General features: G+C 38.4%; 2 protein-coding genes across 2 annotated transcripts; both read right to left on the bottom strand.

The window, feature by feature from the left end:
* Positions 1 to 2,974: 2,974 nt before the first annotated feature.
* On the bottom strand, positions 2,975 to 4,666 carry LOC115631363 (eukaryotic translation initiation factor 4E-binding protein 3). The gene is made up of 2 exons (XM_030528082.1): positions 4,320 to 4,666; positions 2,975 to 3,648 (listed from the first exon to the last, which is right to left on the bottom strand). Exons 1-2 carry the CDS (start codon positions 4,465 to 4,467, stop codon positions 3,440 to 3,442), a joined length of 357 nt encoding a protein of 118 aa, XP_030383942.1. The 5' UTR covers positions 4,468 to 4,666; the 3' UTR covers positions 2,975 to 3,439.
* Positions 4,667 to 10,860: 6,194 nt separating this feature from the next.
* On the bottom strand, positions 10,861 to 13,427 carry LOC115631474 (N-acetylgalactosaminyltransferase 4). The gene is made up of 4 exons (XM_030528228.1): positions 12,853 to 13,427; positions 12,457 to 12,799; positions 11,972 to 12,400; positions 10,861 to 11,751 (listed from the first exon to the last, which is right to left on the bottom strand). Exons 1-4 carry the CDS (start codon positions 13,383 to 13,385, stop codon positions 11,098 to 11,100), a joined length of 1,959 nt encoding a protein of 652 aa, XP_030384088.1. The 5' UTR covers positions 13,386 to 13,427; the 3' UTR covers positions 10,861 to 11,097.
* Between the last annotated feature and the right edge of the window lie 10,179 nt (positions 13,428 to 23,606).

The following is a 23,606-nucleotide window of genomic DNA, read 5'->3' as shown; positions in this document are numbered from 1 at the left end:
CCTGAAAATGGCAATGCATTAATATGTAATAAAAACTGGCTAAAACGACCGTACAGCTCAAAAAGTACTGCTTGCTCATGTCACTGCTTGGAGTTATGCGTGCACTGCTTGCCAATCATTTAGTTTACATTTGAAATATAAACCGAAACTTTGCTTCACACTTTTAGACAACTCTTAATTTAGTAGCTATGTAAATCATTAACTACATTTACCACAAAATGAGAATAGTTGGTATTTTGGGTGGGTGGTGATAATCAAAAATAGACAGCTTCAGCAAAATAGTAAATATATTATAAAGGTAAAGGTGTAGAAGGTTATTAATAATTTCGTCCAATTAGCATTCAACTTATATAACTCATATTGTAGTTCCATACTTGTTTTTTTTATTTTAATGCGTTTTAACAGTTTTAATAAAATGACATTATAATTTTACAAAAATGTATTCAACTTATAAAGAAAGAGAATTTATAAGCTTGTAAAAAATATAAAGAAATTAGAGACCTTCACTTCCACCACAGCAAATTTGAATTGATCTCAACTGATTCGTATAGATACCGATGTTTATGTATTTTTATATACTATTTACAGAACCCTACAATCCTGATTTTCACTATAGTTTTTTTATTGCTTTTGGCATTGAAAGTCAAATACTGCATAAGAAAGTTATTATTATTTTAAGCTTTTCAAAAACCATAGGATTGTCGGCTTGAAAATAAATGTTAATGGATTAATTAGTTCTAAAGGTAGTATACAAAAATTACACTTTTTAGAGAACCAATGAATATCTTATTTTATATTAGTAGTTACAATTCATATTTTTTAGTAAGTATATTGGCCATTATTTTTCTTTAGCGATAAATTACTATTAACTAATTTATATAGTCAGAAGTACTGCAGAAATAGTTGCTTTATATTGTAAGTTAAACTGTAGCTACAATTCCAATGAATTTATAATATTGAATCCATGTCAAGACAATTCCACATAATACTATATCCGTTGAGCTTGATTGAGCTATATTGCTCAAATTCGTTCTTTATATTATTGCAGTTTTGTGGCTTAATAAATGAAAGTTTGAAAACATAGACGATTGACTTAGAATTTTAGAATAAATTGATAAATGGTTTAAGTAAAATAAGGTATGAAAGATGCTTTCAGTTGAGTCTAGAATTTGTTGTTTCATGTTACCCTGAGCCTATACCCAATGTTTGCTTTGGGAGTGGGCTTAAGCCTTGCTATTTAGAAATTGAGAATTATTGTATAAGTGATTAAAGTAAACTAAGATGTGAAAAATTTAGATTGAGGATGTTGTCTTTTTAAGCAAGTCTCTTGAGCTTGTCCATTTATGTCATATTTTTAAACATTATCGAAGTAGTTTAATTGCTTAGTATTTAGAGTGCAGTCATAAATAGTTGACACTTGCCAATTACTTATATCATCGGGTGTATAGTTTGTGGAGGCGATGAGGCGCCGCTAAGAATAAATTTTGTTTGCCTTAATTATTCATGCGCAATATTCTCATTTAATGCGATAAAGCTGCGCCGCCATTTGGCTGCCTTTTAGCTTGTGGGGGTTGTGCATGTGTGTGAGCGAGCGCGTGTAGATGTGACACGTCTTACACACACACACACACACACACACATTTGCATAGCCAGTGTTGGACGCTGGTTTGGCGTCGTCGTGGGGGTTGGGCATACCGGCACATGTTGCCGCTGATGCTGACAGGCGGCGGGTCGCAGAAACTACGCAGTTACTTAATTCTATTTATTGTGCGGTCTCGTCGCCATCGTCTCTGTCTGTTTGTTCGAATGCCGGTTTTTATACCCTGTACCCAAAGGGTACAAGGGTATATTAGTTTTGTGCGAGTGCACATGGAACAGACAGAAGGAGGCTTCGTAGACCCCACAAAGTATATATATTCTTGATCAGCATGACAAGCCGAGTCGATATAGCCATGTCCGTCTGTCCGTCTGTCCGTCTGTCCGTCTGTCCGTCTGTCTGTCTGTCTGTCTGTCTGTATGAACGCAAGGATCTCCGAAAGTATAAGAGCTAGAATAACCAAACTTGGTATACAGATTCTCCTGAGACCGAGAAAGGACGAGTTTGTTCATTTTTTCTGATCCACCCCCCCACTCCCCCCCTATTACCGATTTTCTATAACTCCCGTAATTCTTGGAATTTTGAACTAAAATTTGGTAGTTACATTAGATTAGTAATTATATATCCGTATACCAAGTTTCATTATGATAGAATGATCGGAAAGAAAGTTATAGCCATATAACCAGGCCCAATGCACACATACATACATATGTACAAGTACACAAACACGCATAAGGCACGATTCTGATATAAATGTAAATGTATGTATGCATGCATGGAATATTTTATATTTAATTAATTAATATTTAGTTAATTAATTAAATTAATTTAGTTAATTAATTTAATTAAATTAATTAATTAATTTAATTACTTTTTTGTGGGGTGGTACAGGGTATTTAAGAGTTGAGCCTGCTCGACTTTAGCATTCCTTTCTTGTTATACTTATGTACATACATACATGCACACACACACACACATGCTATATACACAAAATATGTATGTATATGCATCTATGTGTTTACATATGTATGTATGTAGGTTATGGCTTGGTGTAGGGAAGCCACGCGCGCTGTTAAGGTCGTTTGGCTACACACGCCTTTAGTTATTGTTTACGGTTAGAACTGTTTTCGTTCAGGCCAAAACGCCGGCCGGTTTGTCCATCCCTTTCACTCCTTTCACCTTGTTTCATTGCTGCCAGCAACTGGCGCATTGTAGTTCAATAAACTTCCGAAAAATTCCCCAACATTTGGCAAACTACCTCAAGGCGAAGTGGAAACAATCTCGAGTGCACGATAATAGTCAAAGACAAGGCGACAGACCCAGGGCCATTATGCATGAATGACGAATCGTTCAAGGTGAAATGATAAGCGAAGAAAGTAGTTGTGTTTAAATATTTTGTATTTTGTTTTGTTGTTGTTTCTTTTTTTCTTTCGATATTTACTAACATTATTATTTTTTAGTATTGCAATCGCTTAAAATATAGAATACAATGTATAGAATACAAAAAAACAAAAATTCAAAATTCAGTCAATATGACCAAACAAACGCCCAACTCTGGGAAGAACTCAAAGGAACTTACGAGCTATATGAGTGATATGAGTGAGTAGTTGTTGTTGGAGTTGTTGGGCAGGGTGAGTTGGTGCATTGTGTGTGATATACATATAAGATATAAGATCAAGTTAATACAACTAAGTTGATGATGGCATGCGTTTTAAGCTATTTAGTTTTGGGATTTTGGGGGATACGACCATGGGGCTTTGGGTGCTTATTGGGCTGGCAGTTGTGGCATGGAATTTGCTGAAAAGCCCAAAGCCGTAGAACCCCACTCCTAGTAGTTGGAGCTTACAGCTCCAGCTGGAACTGCTCCTGATCCTCAATCTTAAGCGATTTGGTTTTCTTCACCAGATCTGTCGGCGGTGGCACACACTTGCGGAAGGGTGTGCGTGGGGTGCCGCGCAACAGACAGCTGGGGATGTTATTTGGTGGTGTCTGGCTTAGCGGTGAGCCGCGCAAGTTCTTCATGAAGGAGCGCTCATAGATTAACTTCGTGCCTGCAATGAAGGAAGGAAAGAAACAAAAGACACATATGTTATTATTTATGTCAATGCCATCAATGCCAGTTCTGATGATAAGGCCCCATCACCTGAGTCATACTACCTACACCTATATTCATTCATACATAATAAGTCTGTATACAATGAGTCTTATCAAAAGATTTGACTGATTCACAGCGGCATAAAAATTTCATCAGCAAAGTGCAGACAGTGGTGAGACAGTTTCTTGAACTTCGTACCATATGTACATACAAGTATATACACAAATGTTGAGCAATCTTTTTCCAATTACCAGGTGCAACTATCTAGCATACATATGGTTGTTGATAAGATGGTTTTTTGAATATAAAGTACACGTGAGCTTTGAAGTTCGAATGCGGTGCATGCTAGCAATCTAGCACTCCTGAGATGTATTCTAAAGCCGTCACCATGCACAACTAGCTATGAGATAGTTCCAAACGTTTCGAATAAGAAGAAGAAGAGTGAGTATGAATTTTGTTTCCAGTAAGTTTGTAGAGAACATTGTTACACTCTTGATATATATGATGCTGATTCTATGCCTTGTTATGTTGTATAATTTATGATAATTGAAATTTTTGAAAACCCTATATGAGCAGCTATCTGACCCCTGGCCTACAACTTGTTTGTTCATCTTTTTTGTTGCTTACCGCCAGGTGTTGTGGAGTACAGCGTGCCTCCGGGTGTTGAAGAGTACACCTCCGGCATTTGTATGGGATCTGTGATGAAAATCTTCTTGGTCTTCATCATGGGCATGGCATGCGTGATAGCCTGACGAGCGGTTGGTGATGCAGACATCTTGTAGTAGTAGTTGTTGTGCTTCTTGTTAACTTGTTTTTAAAACTTTTCCGTTACTTTGTAACACTTGATGGTATCGCACGATGCTTCTTGCGAAAATTGCGTTGTTGCCTTTGGCAGTTCTGGTAGTGAGTAATTCGCTTGGCTGGTTACACCTTATCACTTGCTATAATGCTAGCTACGTCTTCCGTTTGCTGGCCGAGTGGCGAGTGTGCCGCTCAGTGGCATGGGTGGCGGTATTTATACTCGCTCGCTAGCTCGCTCTGCTGCTTCTTTCATTGTGTTCTTTTTTGTTTGCTGTTTGTTTAAAATTCTTAATGCGCAAGCGCTCTCTGCTCTATTCTCACGCTCTCTGGCAAGGTTGGTTGATTTGCTATTGTTGTTGGTCTGGTCTGGCTGGGTCTGCTGATATTATTTTTTGTTTTCTTGTTTTCTTGTTATTGCCGTTCCATGGAACGGAATATCTGCGTAGTTTGCATTCGACTTTCTTATACATATGTGCATGACAAATGCTCAGCCGGCATTTTCTTCACTCATTCCATAATTTGTTATTGTTGTTTAGAAGCTGTGGGCACACCCTAGTAGCTGAACTTTTTTATACCCTGTTTAAAAGTTCTGGTGTTGTTGAAGGTATGAACTGTAATAACTAGGGACAAAAAACTAGGCTTGCAGATATGTCTAATCAATACGTGGACTGAGTATATCATAATCCATATTTTACATTATTATTTTGTACATGTATGTTCATGGCTGCCCTAGAAAAAAACGGTGCAAAAATTACTCTGAGTATACTAAGTTGTATATAGTATTTCCAAGCTGTTTATTATGCCTCAGCATATTCCCAATTTTTACTTAAATCAACACAGAGACAAGCTCTTCCAAAATAGTTCTTAGTTGCAAAAACCCATTTTTGCTGGTAAATTACGATTTTCTCTGAAGTTATATCGAAATGGCAGTACAATATCATGTATGTAGCTGCTATAGCGTATAAAGGGATCCGGTACAGAGTGTACAAATGTCGGGATTGAGCGACTTAAGCATTCTTCTAGTTGTTTTTACGATTTCTCCGGCTATTGCAATCGAGACTGGGGTAAGCCAAGCAATAATTCTACTAATTTTTATGTGTGGCCAGTTGTTGACAACATTTTAAGTTGTTTTTTGTTTTTGGTTTTGTTTTACTCGATAATGTGTTGTTGCTTGAAATTTATTGGTAAACAAAGATACGCAGCACCTATTGTATAAACAATTCGCTGTAATAGAATTCACAATCGTGTTCTGGTTAGTCAAGGTGTAGTGTATAGTAGATATGGAAAATGTATTTTGTGATAAGATCGTCTGCTAGAGAATAGACCCGAAATGATGACTAAAGGAGTCGATGTTTGTCGGTGGCGCATTTCTTAGAATTTATATGGTTTCATCATCATAACCGGAGCACCGTTGGATGAGCGAGCGGTTCATAGTCAAGCGCGTGTTTGCTGTGTGGCTGGGTGTTAGTTTTTTTTTTTTTATTGCGAAAATCGCTAGTATTTTGCATAATGGCACGTTGCCGGCTAGATCGATCGTCGCTAACATGCTGCTGACGTAGGCAAATAAAAAGCATATGTACGTACGAATATCGAAACAAACGGGCGGGGGCGTAATGAGTGCCAAAACAAAATGTAAGAACCACAACAATAAACACCGCTGACGTATCTGTATCTGAATAATACGACACACGCTTTTGGCATTACAAAACAGACGATGAAAGAGGGCGCCATGTAAGTTTTTCCTACAGTATACATCAATTGAGATGCAAATATTCTAAAGTTTACAACTACTTTTATGATTTGGACTGCTCAAAGCCATATAGAATTTGGTGCTCTCGGATAAGATTTTAATTTATATATCGAAATATTTTATAAGCAATTATAGCAAATTTGCTTATATAAATAAATATATAATCATTGAAATAATTGTTCAAACGCGTTTCCTTTCTCTCTTTTGCTCTTCATTTAATTAGTCCCTAATTATAATTAAGTTTCCCCCTATAAATACAATTTTGTTTAGTTTGATTAATTAATTGTAAATATGTTACATAATACTTATACACATACACACATAATATTTAAATTATTAACTTGATTCGCTTTAAGTATCAGTGGTTAATTTTAAAGCTTGTATTAAATAAAATATTTGTATTAATTAAACATTTTAATGTTTATTATTGTTTTGTTACCAATAAACTTTTAAATTCGTTGAATTTATATTTTGTGTTTTTCATAACGAAAACTTTGTATAGAAATGTATAAAAAAGTCAGTATTTGCAATTTCCACTGTGATTAATTGAATCGAATAGATTTTGATCAATTCCGCTGCGCAGATCAGTTTGGTCCCCTTGGATATTAACCCAATCTATTCACCACCACCCCACGAGTATCTAAGCACCATCCACGTGTGAGCGAGGACAGCGTTTTATGTGTGTCACACATATACACGTACATACAAATATCCCGCACACGAAACACCCACGATTTTGAACTACATAGTACTTACATATATAGAAATTCTATATATATTGAGCATTTTTGTACACATCTTTGAGGACAGGCTAAGAATATTGCGCAAGGTCAACGACAACGGCCACGTGCTCTAATTTATGATTAAGGTATATAAACAAAATTCTGTATAAAATATAACAACAACAAATACAAATTCACAATAAGTCAAGCGGGCTATTGACTTGCCAGTGCGATAGCCTTCGTTAGAGATTAGAGAGAGTGTGAAATGGGAAGACAAGTGCAGTTATTCATAAAACTGATAAAAGTGACAAAGTGCGTTCGCTACACATACATACAAGTACATATGTACTATATGTAGGTATGGATGTATCTGACCCCGAAAGGCGCATTAATTTGGAGCACGGGACTTACAACGGCTATAGCCTAAAGGTTAGCATGCTTGATGTCACGTAGCCCGCCCGAGAACATAACAAAACATAAATCTACGCCCTACGTGCGTGTTAAACATGCTTTACCCGCTCATGCGCTCTCGCCCTTTAAACTTCCTCTCCCTTTTGCTCACCCGCTCTCACACAATCACTCTCTCACACACTGACTCTCTCAGACGTCTCACTACTATCTTCTCAATTAAAGCAAGCAACCCTCTGAATTTTATTTGTACCTGCGCCTTAGCGGCTTCGTCTATTGCGTTGCAATGGCCGGTGAAAATGCGTCTTAGGAAAATTGCTTGAGATTGGGGACGCATCAGGTAGGCAACTGTTATAACATTCGGCAGGGAGTAAAAAATAAAATGCTGATGAAATTGCACAGTTCGTTTGCTCATCATCATAGACGAATTTAAATACTCAGTATTCGGCGTCGTCTACTAATTTTGTATTTAACGATTGCTTTTCTAAAATAGTTTGTTGTGAATGAAATGCCGAAATGCTGCGCAAATTCGTCTTTGCATAAACATAGCAAAATAGCAACAATATCAACAACAACAACAACATTTTTAAACTCGTGCCGACGTCGTTGACCCACATACGAGCCAATGCTTGGCGAATAGCCGAAAGTCTGTTTTGTTTATTTTATATTAAATGCAAACGGAAAGATGTTTTTACATTTTGAAAATAATTAAAAAAGAGTGATATTTTATTTATCATTTATTCTATATTCATTATTTCCTTTTTTTCATTAATTTAATTTTTACATATAACTGAAAAGACTTTTTACCGCAAAGAATGTTACGAAAAGATGTAATGTTACATTCAGTTAACCCCGACAGTGATAATAGTGGAATATAATGGTTATGCTAATAGTTTTTCTGCAAAGTGTATTGAAGAAATTCTGTAAATTCGTATTGCCTAGGCAGAGATGTAGGATCAGCAGACTCCAAAGCTTGATTTGTCTCGTCATGCTGATGAAGAAAATTCATACATACGTTTATAATATTTCAAGAACAAAGGTTTTTAATGTAATTATAACTACCCGGAGTGCACAACCGAAAAGTATATCCTAAAAGTATGCTCCTATTTATTGCAGTCGATATTCAGACTTGTTCAACAGGTAATATATAAACATACTTGTTTATAAAATAGTTTTTCATTTGTAAGTTCACAATGGAAATAATTTTGTGGAGTCATCTATGTATCTACTATCTAGCATGTCGTAGTTTAAAGACTTTTTTAAATAATATATTTTAAGATAAAAGATTAGTTAATTTTTGAAGAAAAGGTTTCTGTTACTGTGTTTATGTTTAATTAATTTATATTTTTTAACTTTTCAATTAAAATACTTGTACTTTTTTGGGTCATCGTTTTATGCACAACTTCAAAAAATCACAGTTGAGTGGAAAAATTGCAGCAAATTAGCACCCATAACCCATTAATTTAAATAGATATTTGACCAAACGTACTAAACCTGTTTAAACTTATCAGTTGTTTGTGTCATTGTGCGAGTCTTGACTGGTTTAAGGCCTAAAGCTGCGTTTAAGGTCATGTAAGGCTATCACTATACTTAATTATGTGTGATATATTCTGGAGAGGAATCACGCTGTTGAATACGAGCTATAAAGTTCTAGCCACACTACTGAACGAGCGTCTTCAGGAAAAAATTGAGCCATCAATACGTGATGAACAGGCAGGATTCAGACCACACAGGAGTTGCGTAGACCAGGCAGACACACTACGCATAATTACCGAACAAGCTGTGGAATGGCGGGCCCCACTGTACCTCCTGTTCATCGATTTCAAGAAGGCATTCGATTCAGTGGAAAGAGCGGCAATATGGGGCGCACTTGCAAGGAGAGGAGTACCGACCAAAATTATCGCCATAATTAAGGCGATGTATGATGATGCCAACCTGGCGGTCTTGCACAATGGAGAAACAAGTGCACCTTTCCAGACAAACACAGGAGTCAAGCAAGGCTGCCCTCTATCGCCACTGCTCTTCAACATCGTGGTAGACGAACTCATGAGGGAAATATGCAAGTCCAAGCGTGGCATCACGTGGAGCTTCAACAGACATCTTGAAGACTTGGACTATGCGGACGACATCTGTCTGATCTCTCACAGGCTCTGTGATATCCAATCCAAAACTGATGACCTCGTGGAGTTACCCAGTCGAGTCGGGCTGGAAATAAACACGGCAAAAACAAAAGCGATGCGCTTCAATCACGCCTGCCAAGGAAATGTCAACATATGTGGGAACCCAATCGAGTTTGTTGATAACTTCCCATACCTCGGCACCATTATCTCCAAAAATGGTGGCGTAAATGAAGATGTGTCGAGCCGTCTTACCAAAGCCCGATCAGCATTCGGAAGACTGTATCGCATATGGAGAAGCGGACAGTTAAGCAGAAAAACCAAACTCCGAATCTTCAATGCCTGCGTGAAATCCACTTTACTGTATGGGAGCGAGACGTGGCTGACCACACAAAGAATGATCCAACAGCTGCAGGCATTTATAAATAAATGCCTCAGAATTATATGCGGGGTATTCTGGCCGAACAGAATATCAAACGCAGACCTGTGGAGCATGACTGGTGAATCTCCAATCCACCTCCAGATAAGGAAGAAAGGAAGAAATGGATGTGGATTGGCCACGCACTGCGAAAGGACCCACACAGCATTGTAAGGATGGCGCTAGACCGGAACCCCCAAGGAAGCAGACGGGTCGGCAGACCTAAGATAACCTGGCGACGGACCACCCTTCAGGAATTATCCCATAACAACATCACATGGGACACAGCTAGACAGACGGCCAGAAATAGAGTTCGATGGAAAGTACTTGTAGAAGCCCTAAGCTCCCAAGTGGAGTAAAACAGGAATAAAAAAAAAAAAAAAAAAAAAAAATATATATATATATTCGCGGTAATCAGATGGAAAAATGGTAGCTTCAAGTCAGCCACAGATTTTGGAAAGCGTAGACCGCTTGGTGCCTTATAACCTTGTAGTTCAGTACCCAGAATTGTTAAATGTCCCAATCGGTCTACCACGTAATCGTCTGCCTGGACGTGGCGGCGCAATTTCATGCCCTATTACATCAGCCTCAAGCTATCTACGAGCATGTATCAGTCAGAAGTCATTCCTGCTGGATTGAGTCGCGCGCATTACGAGTCCGACACACTCGTAGATCGGCACTTCATCTATATAGTACGCAGCCCCTTTGCCGATCAAGTTCAACAGCACTCAGCTGATAAGCTAGAACCGAGACATGGCATAGAATTAAAAGATTGTTTACATAAATACTACGAGTATATATGCATTAAAGATTTGGATTGTTCATGAATTGAGGGATATTCGTATGAGGCGTTGTTAGGAGCGCATCGCAGCTTCTTACACTTTCGGTATTTACTGATCACTCAATCGATAATAATAAATTAAAGAACTGAAATGGAAAGGCGGCAGAGAAGTAAGATGTCATGGAAATTTATTTTGCAAACTTGAAACCTTCGGTACGAGCAGCGAACCCGAACCACTCCAGGCTTTTCAGCAGTGCGCGTGAGTTCTACGAGCTACCCTACCTACCTTGTATGGTATGGTATTGTTGTTGTTGCTGTTGTGGTATTGGCAGCTTTATCGCTTATAGTGTCTGTATGTGATATGATCAAAGTTTTTGGCGTTTATGTGAAAGTGTTGAAAGCTATTGCCTAGAGACCTTCATAAAACTTATCGAGCATTTCATTGTTTATAATGCCAAAAGTCCAGAGCATGCGGTCGTTGCTCGCATCACATTCATTCGTGTAGACATGGGCTTTACCATCTTCGACGATGCCCTCCAGACAACGATGTGTGTTCTGGCCGTGCACGATCCATTGATGGGCGCGATCGTAGTACCAGAATTGATTGCCGCCCTGATTGTGGCAATGCCAAATCCAAACAGTGGCATTCGCATGTGAATCCTGAACATCGAGACAGTCGCTACGATCGAGCTGGCGCAGCTCACGGTCACTGGACAGCACCCAATGCTGATTATGCTGCGGATGCGTAAGATTTTCGGCACAGGGATAGAGTCCAACGGCATTATTGGAGCCATGGTTCATCGTATCTATGCAGTAGCCACTAGCCAGATGCTTTATAGCACCCGAAGCATAGCTGGGTGGCTCCACTGGTGGAAATTTCTTGAGGAAATCAAACGCCACATTGGTCATGTACCAGTCAAAGGACTTGCATTGCAAACGTTCGCGCACGGCACGCTGTTTGGTAACGTCGCCAGCATCGATGTTATCATAAGTGTTTGGATCGCGTTCGTAGACATACTTCTTGTACTCGTCCATCCATACCTCAGCAACACGTTTGTGGTTCTGTAAATAGGGTGTATAAAAAAATATGCCATAGTTTTAAAATAATCGACAAATGATTGATACAATGAATTTTTCAATTTAGAATTGGATTTAATTCATAAAAGGATATGTTGCAATGCTCCTAATTTTTTTTTAAATGATTATTGCTATCATTACAATAAAATAATTGTATTCTTGAATTGAGATATCGCTTTAAAAATTATATTCTTTGTCTACTTACTCGAGCGACAAAATTGTAATTTCGTGGGTTTGGTCGTTTCTCCATAATGCCGCGAAAGACGTGCGCCACACGCGAACAGGGAACATCCAGCAACATGCCACCACACATCCAGATCTTGAAGCTCAACTCGTACTGCTCGCCACCCCAAATGTCCAGCTCATCATCGTAGCCACCCAGATCCCAGAAGAACTGACGATCAATAGCAAAGAGTCCGCCCATCATGACGGGGCTGCGATACGGCTGTGATTTGTCAACGCTATCCTCAGGCAGCACTGGCAGTTGTTTGTAAAAGAATCGCCAGTCGAAGCCGCCACGTGAACCCTCCTGGTAGCCGCCATTATACGCAAAGTTCTCGTTATCAATAATATCCACAATCGGGCAGGTGGAGATTTTGCTATTAATGGCTATGGGCTCCAGCAGGGGCGGCAGCTGTAAGAGGACACTTGGCAGGAAATAATTAAGATTGGAAATTATGTAGATCTTACCCAATTGTAGTTGACTTCGATGTGAGAATCGAAAAATACCATAACATCTCCTATAGCGATCTTAGCACCAGCCAGGCGAGCACCAATCAGACCACGACGCTCAGGATTATGCACCACATCCACCAGGTGAGACCAATGGGATGCCACATAATCATCCAATTGCTCCTTTAACATTTCACGATCGCTGCCATCATTTACCAGAACAATTTGCTTGAGAAGCTCAGGTGGTGTGCGATTGAAGATGCTATAGACGGAGCGCAGAAGGGTATTGAAGTGCTCGTTGTAGAAAATGAAGATGACGCTGACGTTGGGTAGCTTAGCCAGATACTGTCGGGTCTTGCATCTGCGAAATAGGATTTGAAAAAGGCAGTGCAGTGGCAAAACCACTAAACTTACTCTTCGCGTCGCACGTCGGGCACAGAGCGATTGACTGAAATTCTATCGGAGAGCATGCCGTTGAAGCCATCCTTTAAAAATATCTGTCTTTCCAGCTCTTTTTCCGTCGGTTCGTTTTGAGCCGGCAGACCATGCTCCCCCAGACCAATGCGAGCTTTGTCTGCCTCCATGGCGGCATAATCATGCCAATCCTTAAGTGGACCTTGCGCTTTTGGCAGCCAAGCAGGCGAGCTGCCTGCCGGCTTCGACTGCTGCAGATTTTGGGACACGGGGGCAGACTCCCGTGCTAGACTGCGATCTTGAAACGGTGGCCTTGGAGCTCGACGGGTAGGTGGTATGTTATTTACCGCTTTGTATTCCAGCGTTATGGGATCCCCATTGGGGTCCAAATTGCTTTCATCCTCTCCGCCACTACCCTTACCCAGTCGCTTCTCTACAATCATGGTGGTCACTAGTGAGATGAATGCAACGCTTAGCAATCCAAAGACAATTTTCCGCACAAGGCGTTTGACGTAGCGCTTTTTCATAGCCATCGGTTCGAGGGAGTGTTGAGTTCCGAATAATAACCACAATTCTTACACGTTGCAGCTTTGGTCTTGGCAGTTGGCAATGCGTGTGCGATGCTGGCTCATTAGTTTAATTGCTAGCAGTGGCGGTAAGCACGAAACGCAAGCTACGACTGCTGATAAGGACACAAATTTGGTGAACATGCTTCTGCACTACCAATTACATTATCAGTGCTACAATACTGTTTGCTATTGTAGCTTCGACTACTCCATTCTATTGTTCCACTCACTTCAGATAAAAATCAATTGCATTGCAATTTGAATTTCGCAGCTAATAAGTTACACTGGCGCCATCTTTTGTCTGTGTGAAGTACTAAGTGAAATTTTAATAGCCAGAGAGTTGGCAGTTCCATGGCAAGCTTTCCTCACACTTTAAGTTTTTAGTTTTGAGTTGAAATTGGCAGCCGGCTTTTCAAATTAGTAATTATCACACGTCTTTTCTTTACATATTTGCTTAAATAATGAAAATTAAATAGATTTATATGAAATGATTTTATACTTACAAGTACAATTCAATTTTTTATTAAATTCCATAGAACGTGAAAAATCTTTCATGTGTGACGTAAATGGGGAGTAGAAGAAAGCTGGACTCTTAATTGCGTCATCGCGTTTTATCAAGCCACTGAAACACAAAAGCTCTAGCCTATTGGATAGTAGGAGCTTGCCGTCAGTCTTCTGAAGGCACTGAAACACAAAAGCTCTACCCCATTGGATAGTAGGAGACTTTCCGTCAGTCTTCTAAAGCTTGTCGTTGGGAATAGGTGGATCGCACACAAAAGTGATAAAAAAGAAAGACCGATTGCGATAAAGCCTTGTAGTAGATTTGTTAACGAGTACAAACATACATAAATATTACTATACTATAGTAATACCTATATTATATAAGTAGCAATGCCAATAACTAACTTTAGTGGACTTTCTTAAAGTACATTTTAATAACAGTTACTCGTGATCATCATGGGTGCTATCAATAATAAATGTGAATTAAGATTGGTCGCAGAAAAAAAAGGAAAGCTTTAAGCAAAAGACATAACAGGAATCAATGAATCCATTGAGTCGGAATGAATCAGAAAGTTATTTGCTTTGATTACAAATACACAAACGTTCCCATTTAAGAGTGCGAGTGAAGGGAGAACTGGCTTTACGATAAAAATGAGCAAAAAAGAATGTATTTGGACGTATTCTACATTTCGAATGAGCGCTTACTATGTGATCAGCTGATTTTTAAATGACTTGAACGGCACTGCGTGTTCCTGCTTCTTTTCGACTTCAAACACGAATGGAACGATAGAGCCGATTGGGCTCAACTCTTAAATACCCTGTACCCGGAGTGGACAACAACGAAATTGTACAAAACAGTTTATATTTTTACAATTAAATGATTTAAATTCAAATAAAACCAAGAAAGAAATGCTAAAGTCGAGCAGGCTCAACTCTTTAATATCCTGTACCTCCCACCAAAAAGGAAAAAATGAAAAATTTTATTAATTATTCAATACATACATACGATAGTGGAGACATGTTTCAACAGCATACATTTACATCAGAATCGTGTATCTGCGTGTTTATATGCGTGTATGTGTGCAGCACAAAGTTGAACCAAAGCAGCATCAACAACAACATCTTCACCTTTGGGTTAATGACAGGTAGGTTTCTGGTCCCTAGGAGGGTCTACACTGATATAATAATGACGGTTTGATATTCAGACTGAACGTGCCTAACTTCATCTCAAATCAAACAATATTCAATGTTCTTCAAAATAATATAAACAAAATAATTTCACCTGGATTTAAGTATTCAAGAGACCCTAAAGCTTATCAGAAATCTTATACGAGTATAGCCTTTTTTTCTAATAAGCTGCCATAAAAAAAAGATGCCAACATAACTGGGAGTGGAAAACTTTGTGTCTATCTCTTTTAAATTCTACCTAACTATATTCTAAGGTTTCATATAATTAGCTGGACGGATAAGTTGTAGGCATGTTTGTACTTCTCCTGTGCGAAAAATATTGTGTAGTAGAATGTTTAAAAATTCGAAAGCATAAAATTCATAGCATGCATATTAATGTCAACTAATTATTCAGATTTAGTTCTTTCGACAGAGTATTTGTTATCGTTACCTGTTGTAACAGAAAATATATTTATATATCCGGCACGAGATTCGCTGGTGTCTATAGATATTTTCCCACTTCCAAGCCGAACGTCATTAAAAACACTGTTACAACAAAACCACAATGTTGATCAAATAAAAAGTGTATTTAACTGTTCAAAATGTAGGGAAATTATGCACTATATAGTATGTCTTGCCTTCATGGCGTTACTCAACGAACTGCCCCGATCGCATGATACGGGACTGTCAACTTAATTCTTTTAACATTGCAAAAACTGACAACTTATTTTATTACAAAATACTAAAGGATTCGTTTTCGCAACATCCTCCTCCCAAGTGTTGCAGTCGGCAAAAGTATATAATATGCATCAATGTTTTGCAGTCAGCAACACATAAGATTTACAATTCATTGTTAACATCTAATTTAATTAGATTGGTCTCTTATAAATTTTATCTCTTATTCTGACAACAACAATACGAACGCGCCCATCTTTTGATGGATATGCTTTTACAATAATGCCTTTTGGCCAAACATTTCTTGGAATTTCAGATTCATTTATTAAAACTATATCCCCTTATCACTATTATTTGTCCATTTGCGAGTGTACAATAAATATTGTCTATATTCTTTTTTCCATTTTAGCCAAAATATATCAGCTAGTCGTTGTGATGCTTTCCACATATTCAAAAGTTTCAAATCAATGTCAGTTGTATTAGAATAAAACTAGTCTCTGTAATTGGGACCGATCAAAATGTCATTTGGCGTTAATGGTTCTGACTCTATCGAATCAGAGGGCACATACAAAAGAGGTCGACTGTTCATCATGAATTCAATTTCGCAAAAGAGAGTTTTAAGCATGAACTCGGCACCCAACAGTCGAAACACATGCATGAACGAATTACTAGACAAGTCCTCAGCTATTTCGAGATAGACAGCACGGGATACCATGCACGTAAAAATTACACCATAGCGTTTAACATGGCTCCTGTTAACAGTAACTTCTATAGGTCCAAAGTAAACAACTCCCACTTTTAAAAATGCTCTTGCAGTTGGTTCTATTCGGCATAATGGAAGCTGTCCTATCACTGTTGAGTGAGACAGTGTTTTTTTTAGTTTTTCCAGTGCTGACAATTGCGAATGACGTTTTTAACTGTATTAAGGCATTTCGTAATCCAAAATTTATGCCTAAGATTGGAAATCACGGTTTCAGTACCCATATGACAGTTTTTTACGTGATAGTAATGTATCAGCAATTTCGTAATCGAATGGTCTTTGCTCAAAATAATAAGATTTTTGGCATCAAAGTCATACTCATTTTCATTCAAATAATCTAGCCTTCCTCTGAGTCTAACTAAACTTTCTATTTCGGTCTGGTAGAAATCTAATTGTATTCTCCTAAATATCCACATTTCGGCTTTTTCTAATTCTTTCGCGGTGAGTTCGTCGTCCACAAATTTGTTTCGCTTAAGCTTTGATATATATCTTTGTACCCACGCAACAGTTCTCAGGAATCTCATCCAATTCGAAAATCTTGAAGTGTCCGGCAAAGTATTTGGTCAAAGTTGTTAAGTTGACATATTCTTTGCTAACATCTTCATTATCCTGTCGATTATAGGACACTTTTCCACTACTTTTCCAACCGGCCATTTACTTATGTCCTCTTGTAAAAATGGTGGACCCTTTAGCCATAAATTATTATTACAAAAATCAATATCATATACTTTTGTGGCCTCATCTGTGGTATTCATTTTGGAAGGTACGTAGCGCCAATCACACATATTTGTAAGTTCTTGGATTCAAGCGTTGAGCTACAAATGTTTTAAATCTCTTGCTACTGGATTTGAGCCAATATAAGACAATTGCTGAATCTGTCCACATAAATGTCTTCGTGATCTTCATCTGCAAGTCCTTCTTTATCATTTTGCTAAGTCTAGCTCCCAACAATGTACCCTGAAGCTCTAGTCGCGGAATTGACATTGGTTTAATTGGTGCAACTCGTGATTTACCCATTATCAAAATATTTTCGACTTACTTTGTATTGTGCTGAAAACGTAAATATGCACAGGTCGCATAGGCAACTTTTGAGGCATCACAAAATACATGCAGTTATATATTACATTTCTGCAGAAGAAGCGCCGCCAGGCAGAAGACCGCATTAAAGCGTTCTACTGGCTGATGGGTAGGAGATCCAAGCTGCCGACGTCATCAAAGCTTCTTGTATACAAGGCGATTATCAGGCCAATCTGGACATATGGTATCCAATTGTGGGGCACCGCCTGTAAAACTAATGTCCGAATTATACAGACATTCGAGAACAAAGCTCTCCGCATCGCCACCAGCGCTCATCCTCTGCACGACAACGACACTATTCATGAAGTCCTCAGCTTCCCTTGGGTGAAGGACGAAGTTAAGAAAATCAGCAAGCGGTACATGCAGAGGCTACATGACCACCCCAACAACTTGGCGATGAACTTGCTGGACAACAGCGAACGGACCAGGAGGCTGCTCAGGACCCATCCTCTGGACCTCCAAAGGGACGAGCCGGATACTACAACTACACTCTAAATGAAATAATAAACTGAGAAGTTTATCTTTATCAAATTTAATGATTGTCCATGATGGACAGTTTTAAATAAAATACGAAGAAAAAAAAAATATATATATATATATATTACATTTGTTTATTGGCAAGGAAGTCATTGCTTTTGTTGTACTAAAGTCACGTATTCTACCTAAAGAATTACATATAGTTTTCCAAATTTCAAAATGTTCGTCTGTGATGGAGTCGTCCCATTTTATACCACTGTCCCAAATAGCTTGGAGAAGTATCTTATTTGAAATAAGAACATTTGAAAGAAGTCCCAACGGATCGAAAACTGACATTGTTAATTTTAATACCTCGCGCTTTGTCGGTCTTCTAGTCAATTTTAAAAGTTCAGAATACGACTTTGTAAATTTTAAATTGAAAGTAAAAATGTCATTTTCATAGTCCCAAATCAATCCGAGTATGCGTTCCTGAGTCAATGTCATCTGCACCGCCTAAATAGTCATCCATATAATGTTTCTAAATGATGTCTCTACAAGCTGTTGGGTATTCCTTTTCAAAGTCAAGTGCGTTACTATTTCTAACCTGCTGTGCTATACTTGGGCTACATTTTGCTCCAAAAAATAAAACTTGGATTTCATACACCTCAGGTCTGTCTTGTCTGTTCTTGCGACATAAGATTCTTTGTGCATGTCTGTCCGTTTCTTGAACCTGAATTTGTAAAAACATTTCCTTTATGTCACCGACAAAGGCTATTTTATGTTTCCGAAAATTCATCAACACAGAAGAAAGTTGATTATAAAGGTCTGGACCTGACAAAAGAAAATCGATTAGCATCGAAAACAATTCTAAACTTGTCTGGTTTATTAGTATTGAGCACTCCAAAATGTGGAAGATAGTATGTTAGTGGTGTTTGAACTTCTCGCTCTGCCAAATTTAATCTTTTCAGGTATCCCTTTGAAATATATGACTCAATCACTTCATGATATTTTCTGCCATATTCAATGTCCCTATCAATTTTACGTTCACATAACAAAAGTCTCGAGTATGCATTTTTGTAACTTTCTGGCAAATGTACGTCTATGTCTTTCCAAAACAGTCCACATTGAAAACGATTTCCCACACGTCTAAGTGATATTGGAGGTTCTTGTGGATTCGTGAATTCATTCTCAATGGACCAGTATGATTTCACTAAATTATGCAAAGCATCCAAATCATCACCGGAATTGCCATTTTCTTCATAATTGTTTATGTGAAAGGAATAATTTGTCTCAGTGCAGTTTACTGGTTTTGCCAATCCATGGACAACCCAACCCAGAGCAGTTTTGCTAGCTACTGTACCATTGAAAGTGCCATATTTTAATTTACGCGATACAATGAGTGACCAATTATCTTGCCCAATCAAGATTTTTGGATGAGCATTCTGATATGAATAATGTGCAAAGTCTTTAAGGAATCCAAACTGCTTGGACAAGTCGTCAACTAAAGGCAAGTTAAGATTGGAAACAGTTTTAACCTTTCTCAATGTAAATATTTTTGAGGATTCTGTTTTCCCTTTTATACGAACACTTACTACTTTGGAATCATCTTGTTCGTATACTTGGTTATTTGTCTAATGCATTTTTAAAGATTGGGTAGGACCATCTAACCCAATGTCAGAAGCTATTCGTTCACCTATCAAAGAAACTGTTGCTGCCCCGTCAAGCAGACCATATGTTTCGATTGTCTTTTTGGGTCCTATAAGACAAACGGGTTTAATTTTTAGCAAAACTTTGGTTTGACTCAAGTTTACATTACAATTGGTATCAAACTCTGCCTGTGACATATCATTTGAAACATTTTCCATGCCCGATTGCAGAGCAATCTTGTCCTTGTGCAACAAACTATTGTGGGAGAGACTACAGTTGTTAATTTGACCAAGTTTTCTACGTCTACAGTTTTTCATAATATGCCCCTTATTCAAACATGAGATGCATAAGCCATTTTAGCAACATACTTCCAACGCTCATCAATATTCAAGACTTTAAATTTCTTACAATTGCCAACATAATGATCTGTCAATTTGTAATAATTGCAGAGTGCCGTGTTCTTGTCTTTGTAATGTCTTTAATGTTTGTAACATTTGACTGATTTGAAACTATTAATGTGGTCTCTTTTGATTTACACTGGCCAAATCCAAGTGTAGTCGCCTCTTTTATCTTTTTAATTACCGGAAAACATTTGATTTCTCAATTAACTGCCTTATGATATGACCAGAGTCACCAAATCGTTCTTTCAAAATATTCATGATTACATCAACGTTCTCTGGTAACACCAATAGTGCCTGAACACAATCTCTGGCCCGTCCTGCCCATGCCTTTCGCAAACGATTAATGTTCCCATAATTAGTAAATCGACATGCACCAGTGCTACATTCAAATTCCGCGAAAAACATAGGCCATTCAATTGGATCACCAGAAAATGTTGGTAAATCTTGTCGAATCATTGGTCTAGCCATAAAAGTTTCAATAGAACTAGGTTTGACTTCATAATTAAGATCTTGATTTTGATTTGAAAACTCTAATCTACGTCCTGATTCAACCCACTCACGTGTCCGCTTCTGCGCCTGTTGGTCGTTATTATCGCTGGAGCCATCTTTTTGTTGTTCAAGGCTGTTTGAGTCCACTTGGGCCATCTGCATTCGTCTTTCTAGCTCCAGTTTTTTCTCCTGATATTCGATTTTTCCAAAAACTCCATTTGTACCTGTATTCGTTGTACCTTGGATGATGTGTGAGAATGTTGAACGCTAAGCACCTGATTGACGATCAACATAATTACCCCTTTTGGAGTTGATGCAGGCAATAGCAAATGTTTGTTTGGCATCACAGTGTCCTTAGTGTCGTCCAATTGTGTAAGTGTGCCATCCTGCTTGCCAATATTCGCGTCTGGACGTGGCGTGTCCATAATTGGATGTTGCTGAGCAACCTTTCCAGCCTTGTGGTTTTTCTTGTTGGAACGCGTTTTTGCCATCATTGTTGTCATTGATCGTATGACGTCACAATGTTCCACTAATTCCAATCGTTCCCACCAATAATGTCACCAAATATATGTACGTGTCAATCAAAACATGTATACATACAACTTTTATGCTTGAGTCTGTTCAAGGGCAGCTAACAGTACATGCATACCACAGCTCTCAATTTTTGTAATGCGCTTTGCTGTCGATTTCTCCGTTGCACACTCAATACATACATACACACGCAATAGTCGTCGTTCATGTGAGTATGTGCGTATACGTGTGGACTCCAGTATGTGTGTATGTCCGAGTTCGTGCTTAGCAATACATACACAACTTCCAGGAATTTCTGATGAAATCAAGCGTCGCTTTATACGCAACCCAAGTGCCGTTCTGTTGGCTTCGAAGGACAATGTTGCGCCCGGAGGATGTTATCGTTACCTGTTGTAAGAGAAAATATATTTAAATATCCGGCTCGAAGGACCATGTTGCGTCCCGGAGGACGTTATCGTTACCTGTTGTAACAGAAAATATATTTATATATCCGGCTCGAACGACCTGTCGCTCTAGCAAGATTCAGTGGTTGGCACGAGATTCGCTGGTGTCTATAGTTTTTTTTTGCCACTTCCAAGCCGAACGTCATTAAAAACACCGTTACAACAAAACCACAATGTTGATCAAATAAAAAGTGTATTTAACTGTTCAAAATGTAGGGAAATTATTCACTATATAGTATGTCTTGCCTTCATGGCGTTGCTCAACGAACTGCCCCGATCGCATGATACGGGACTGTCAACTTAATTCTTTTAACATTGCAAAAACTGACAACTTATTTTATTACAAAATACTAAATTCGTTTTCGCAACTGTATTGATATGGGAAATTTAGGAAGATACAGTATTACTTACGCCAATAAGTTTCTTACCTCGCAAAGAGGTTTTAATATTGATTCCTATAACATGTGGTCTACTTTTCTTCCTCATAGGTGCAACAAACAAACACAAATACAAACACAAACAATATCGTCTCACTTTTGAGTGAAGAACAAAAAGATTCTTACCGAAAAAGAGGGCAAATGCTTAAAATACTCGTATATATTAATAGGTGCTGAACATTAAGAAAGGCCTTTCGATATAATGTTTCCCGCCACCTTAGAGATTACCGCCCAGCCCTCTAAGCGTCATCATTTTCGCTATTTAAGGGAAGGGCTTCGGGCTCCGCTAACAGCCTCGGAAGTAATATTAAAAGCTTCTGAGCCATTTCAGAGTTCAGTTCAGATTGTTTGCCAATTGGTTCAAGAGTATGAAGGTCACGATGGATACTTCGTATCGCCAAACACGCTGCAGTATATTGACAAAGCTCCCAATTTCGATGCGGACAGAAAAAGAAGAAAGAGAAAGAAGCCAGACTTAAACTTAAATTTTGAGCCGATTTGCAAATGGATGACGGGCATTGATGGCGGAATAATGATTTTCACATTGGCCGATTATTGCATTGCTAAGACAAAGCATACGGACATCAAAGAAAATTTAGAGAAACTGAAGAAAAGTATAACTCCAGAATTGGTTCAGTTGCCACCGGATGATGTGATTACACAGCAATTCGGCAAGGCTGAGACGGTGAGTTTGTGTTTCTTTGTATGAATATATTCCTTAATATATCCCTTTCTTGCTGAGTTCTCAAGTTATTACTTCTATAGGTTTATTTAGCATTCACTGCCTTTACTGTCAAGGACGGGAATCGGTGGAAAATCTGTGAAACAGTTTTCTCACATGGAATACTCAATGCGAGCGAATCAGTAAGCATTAAATACTGCTTCAATGAGAAATTATCATTTGAAGGCGAGGGTTTGCTGCATCTCTTGCTTTCTGAAGTTAAAAGAGATTATCAGATTAAATTGTGTAATGAGGATGGAAATTGGGAGTCAGCGATTATCAAACCCACACCCGATAAGAAACTAAAAACGATTTGCATTCTGGCTTACGAAGTTCCAAAATATAATGGTCCCAACTCATCAATCGAATCTGAAGTCCCATGTAAACTCATTCTTTACGATGGCGAAGAAGGAATGGATGAAACGAAAGTCAGTTTTGTCCGGTATGCTACAACAGTAAGTGATGGCAAATGCAGTGGGAATGCACCAATTCAAGTTGATTCTGAGATTGAGCCTTCAACGAAGGTAGAGGTGACAAGTGTAGAAATATTGCCCCCATTGTTCAGTCATGATTCAAACAACAATGCGAGTATTGGGGATCAACCAATGGAGATCGAAGAGAGTGTGCTTAACGGTTTTTCTCAGCTATCTATACAAACAAGATCTGAAGGTCCAATGCCATGCCAAGAAAATACTTTGATTAGTTCAAATCAAAGTGACTATTACGAAAGTAACGAACAGTATTCGAATTGGCTAAGTGAAGTTGACCATTTATTGGAAAATATAAATGTTGATGAAAACTTTGAAGGAACTGAAGTTACTAAGCCGCTTGAGAAATATATAACATATGCAAACAGCGTGGAATGTGAAACTTATTTGGACTC

Source organism: Scaptodrosophila lebanonensis, unplaced genomic scaffold (genome assembly GCF_003285725.1).
Source record: "Scaptodrosophila lebanonensis strain 11010-0011.00,11010-0021.00 unplaced genomic scaffold, SlebRS2 tig00001412-arrow-pilon, whole genome shotgun sequence".
NCBI classification, from domain to species: Eukaryota; Metazoa; Arthropoda; class Insecta; order Diptera; family Drosophilidae; genus Scaptodrosophila; species Scaptodrosophila lebanonensis.
The sequence above is the reverse complement of the archived record's forward strand: the minus strand, read 5'-3'. Positions and strand labels throughout refer to the sequence as shown.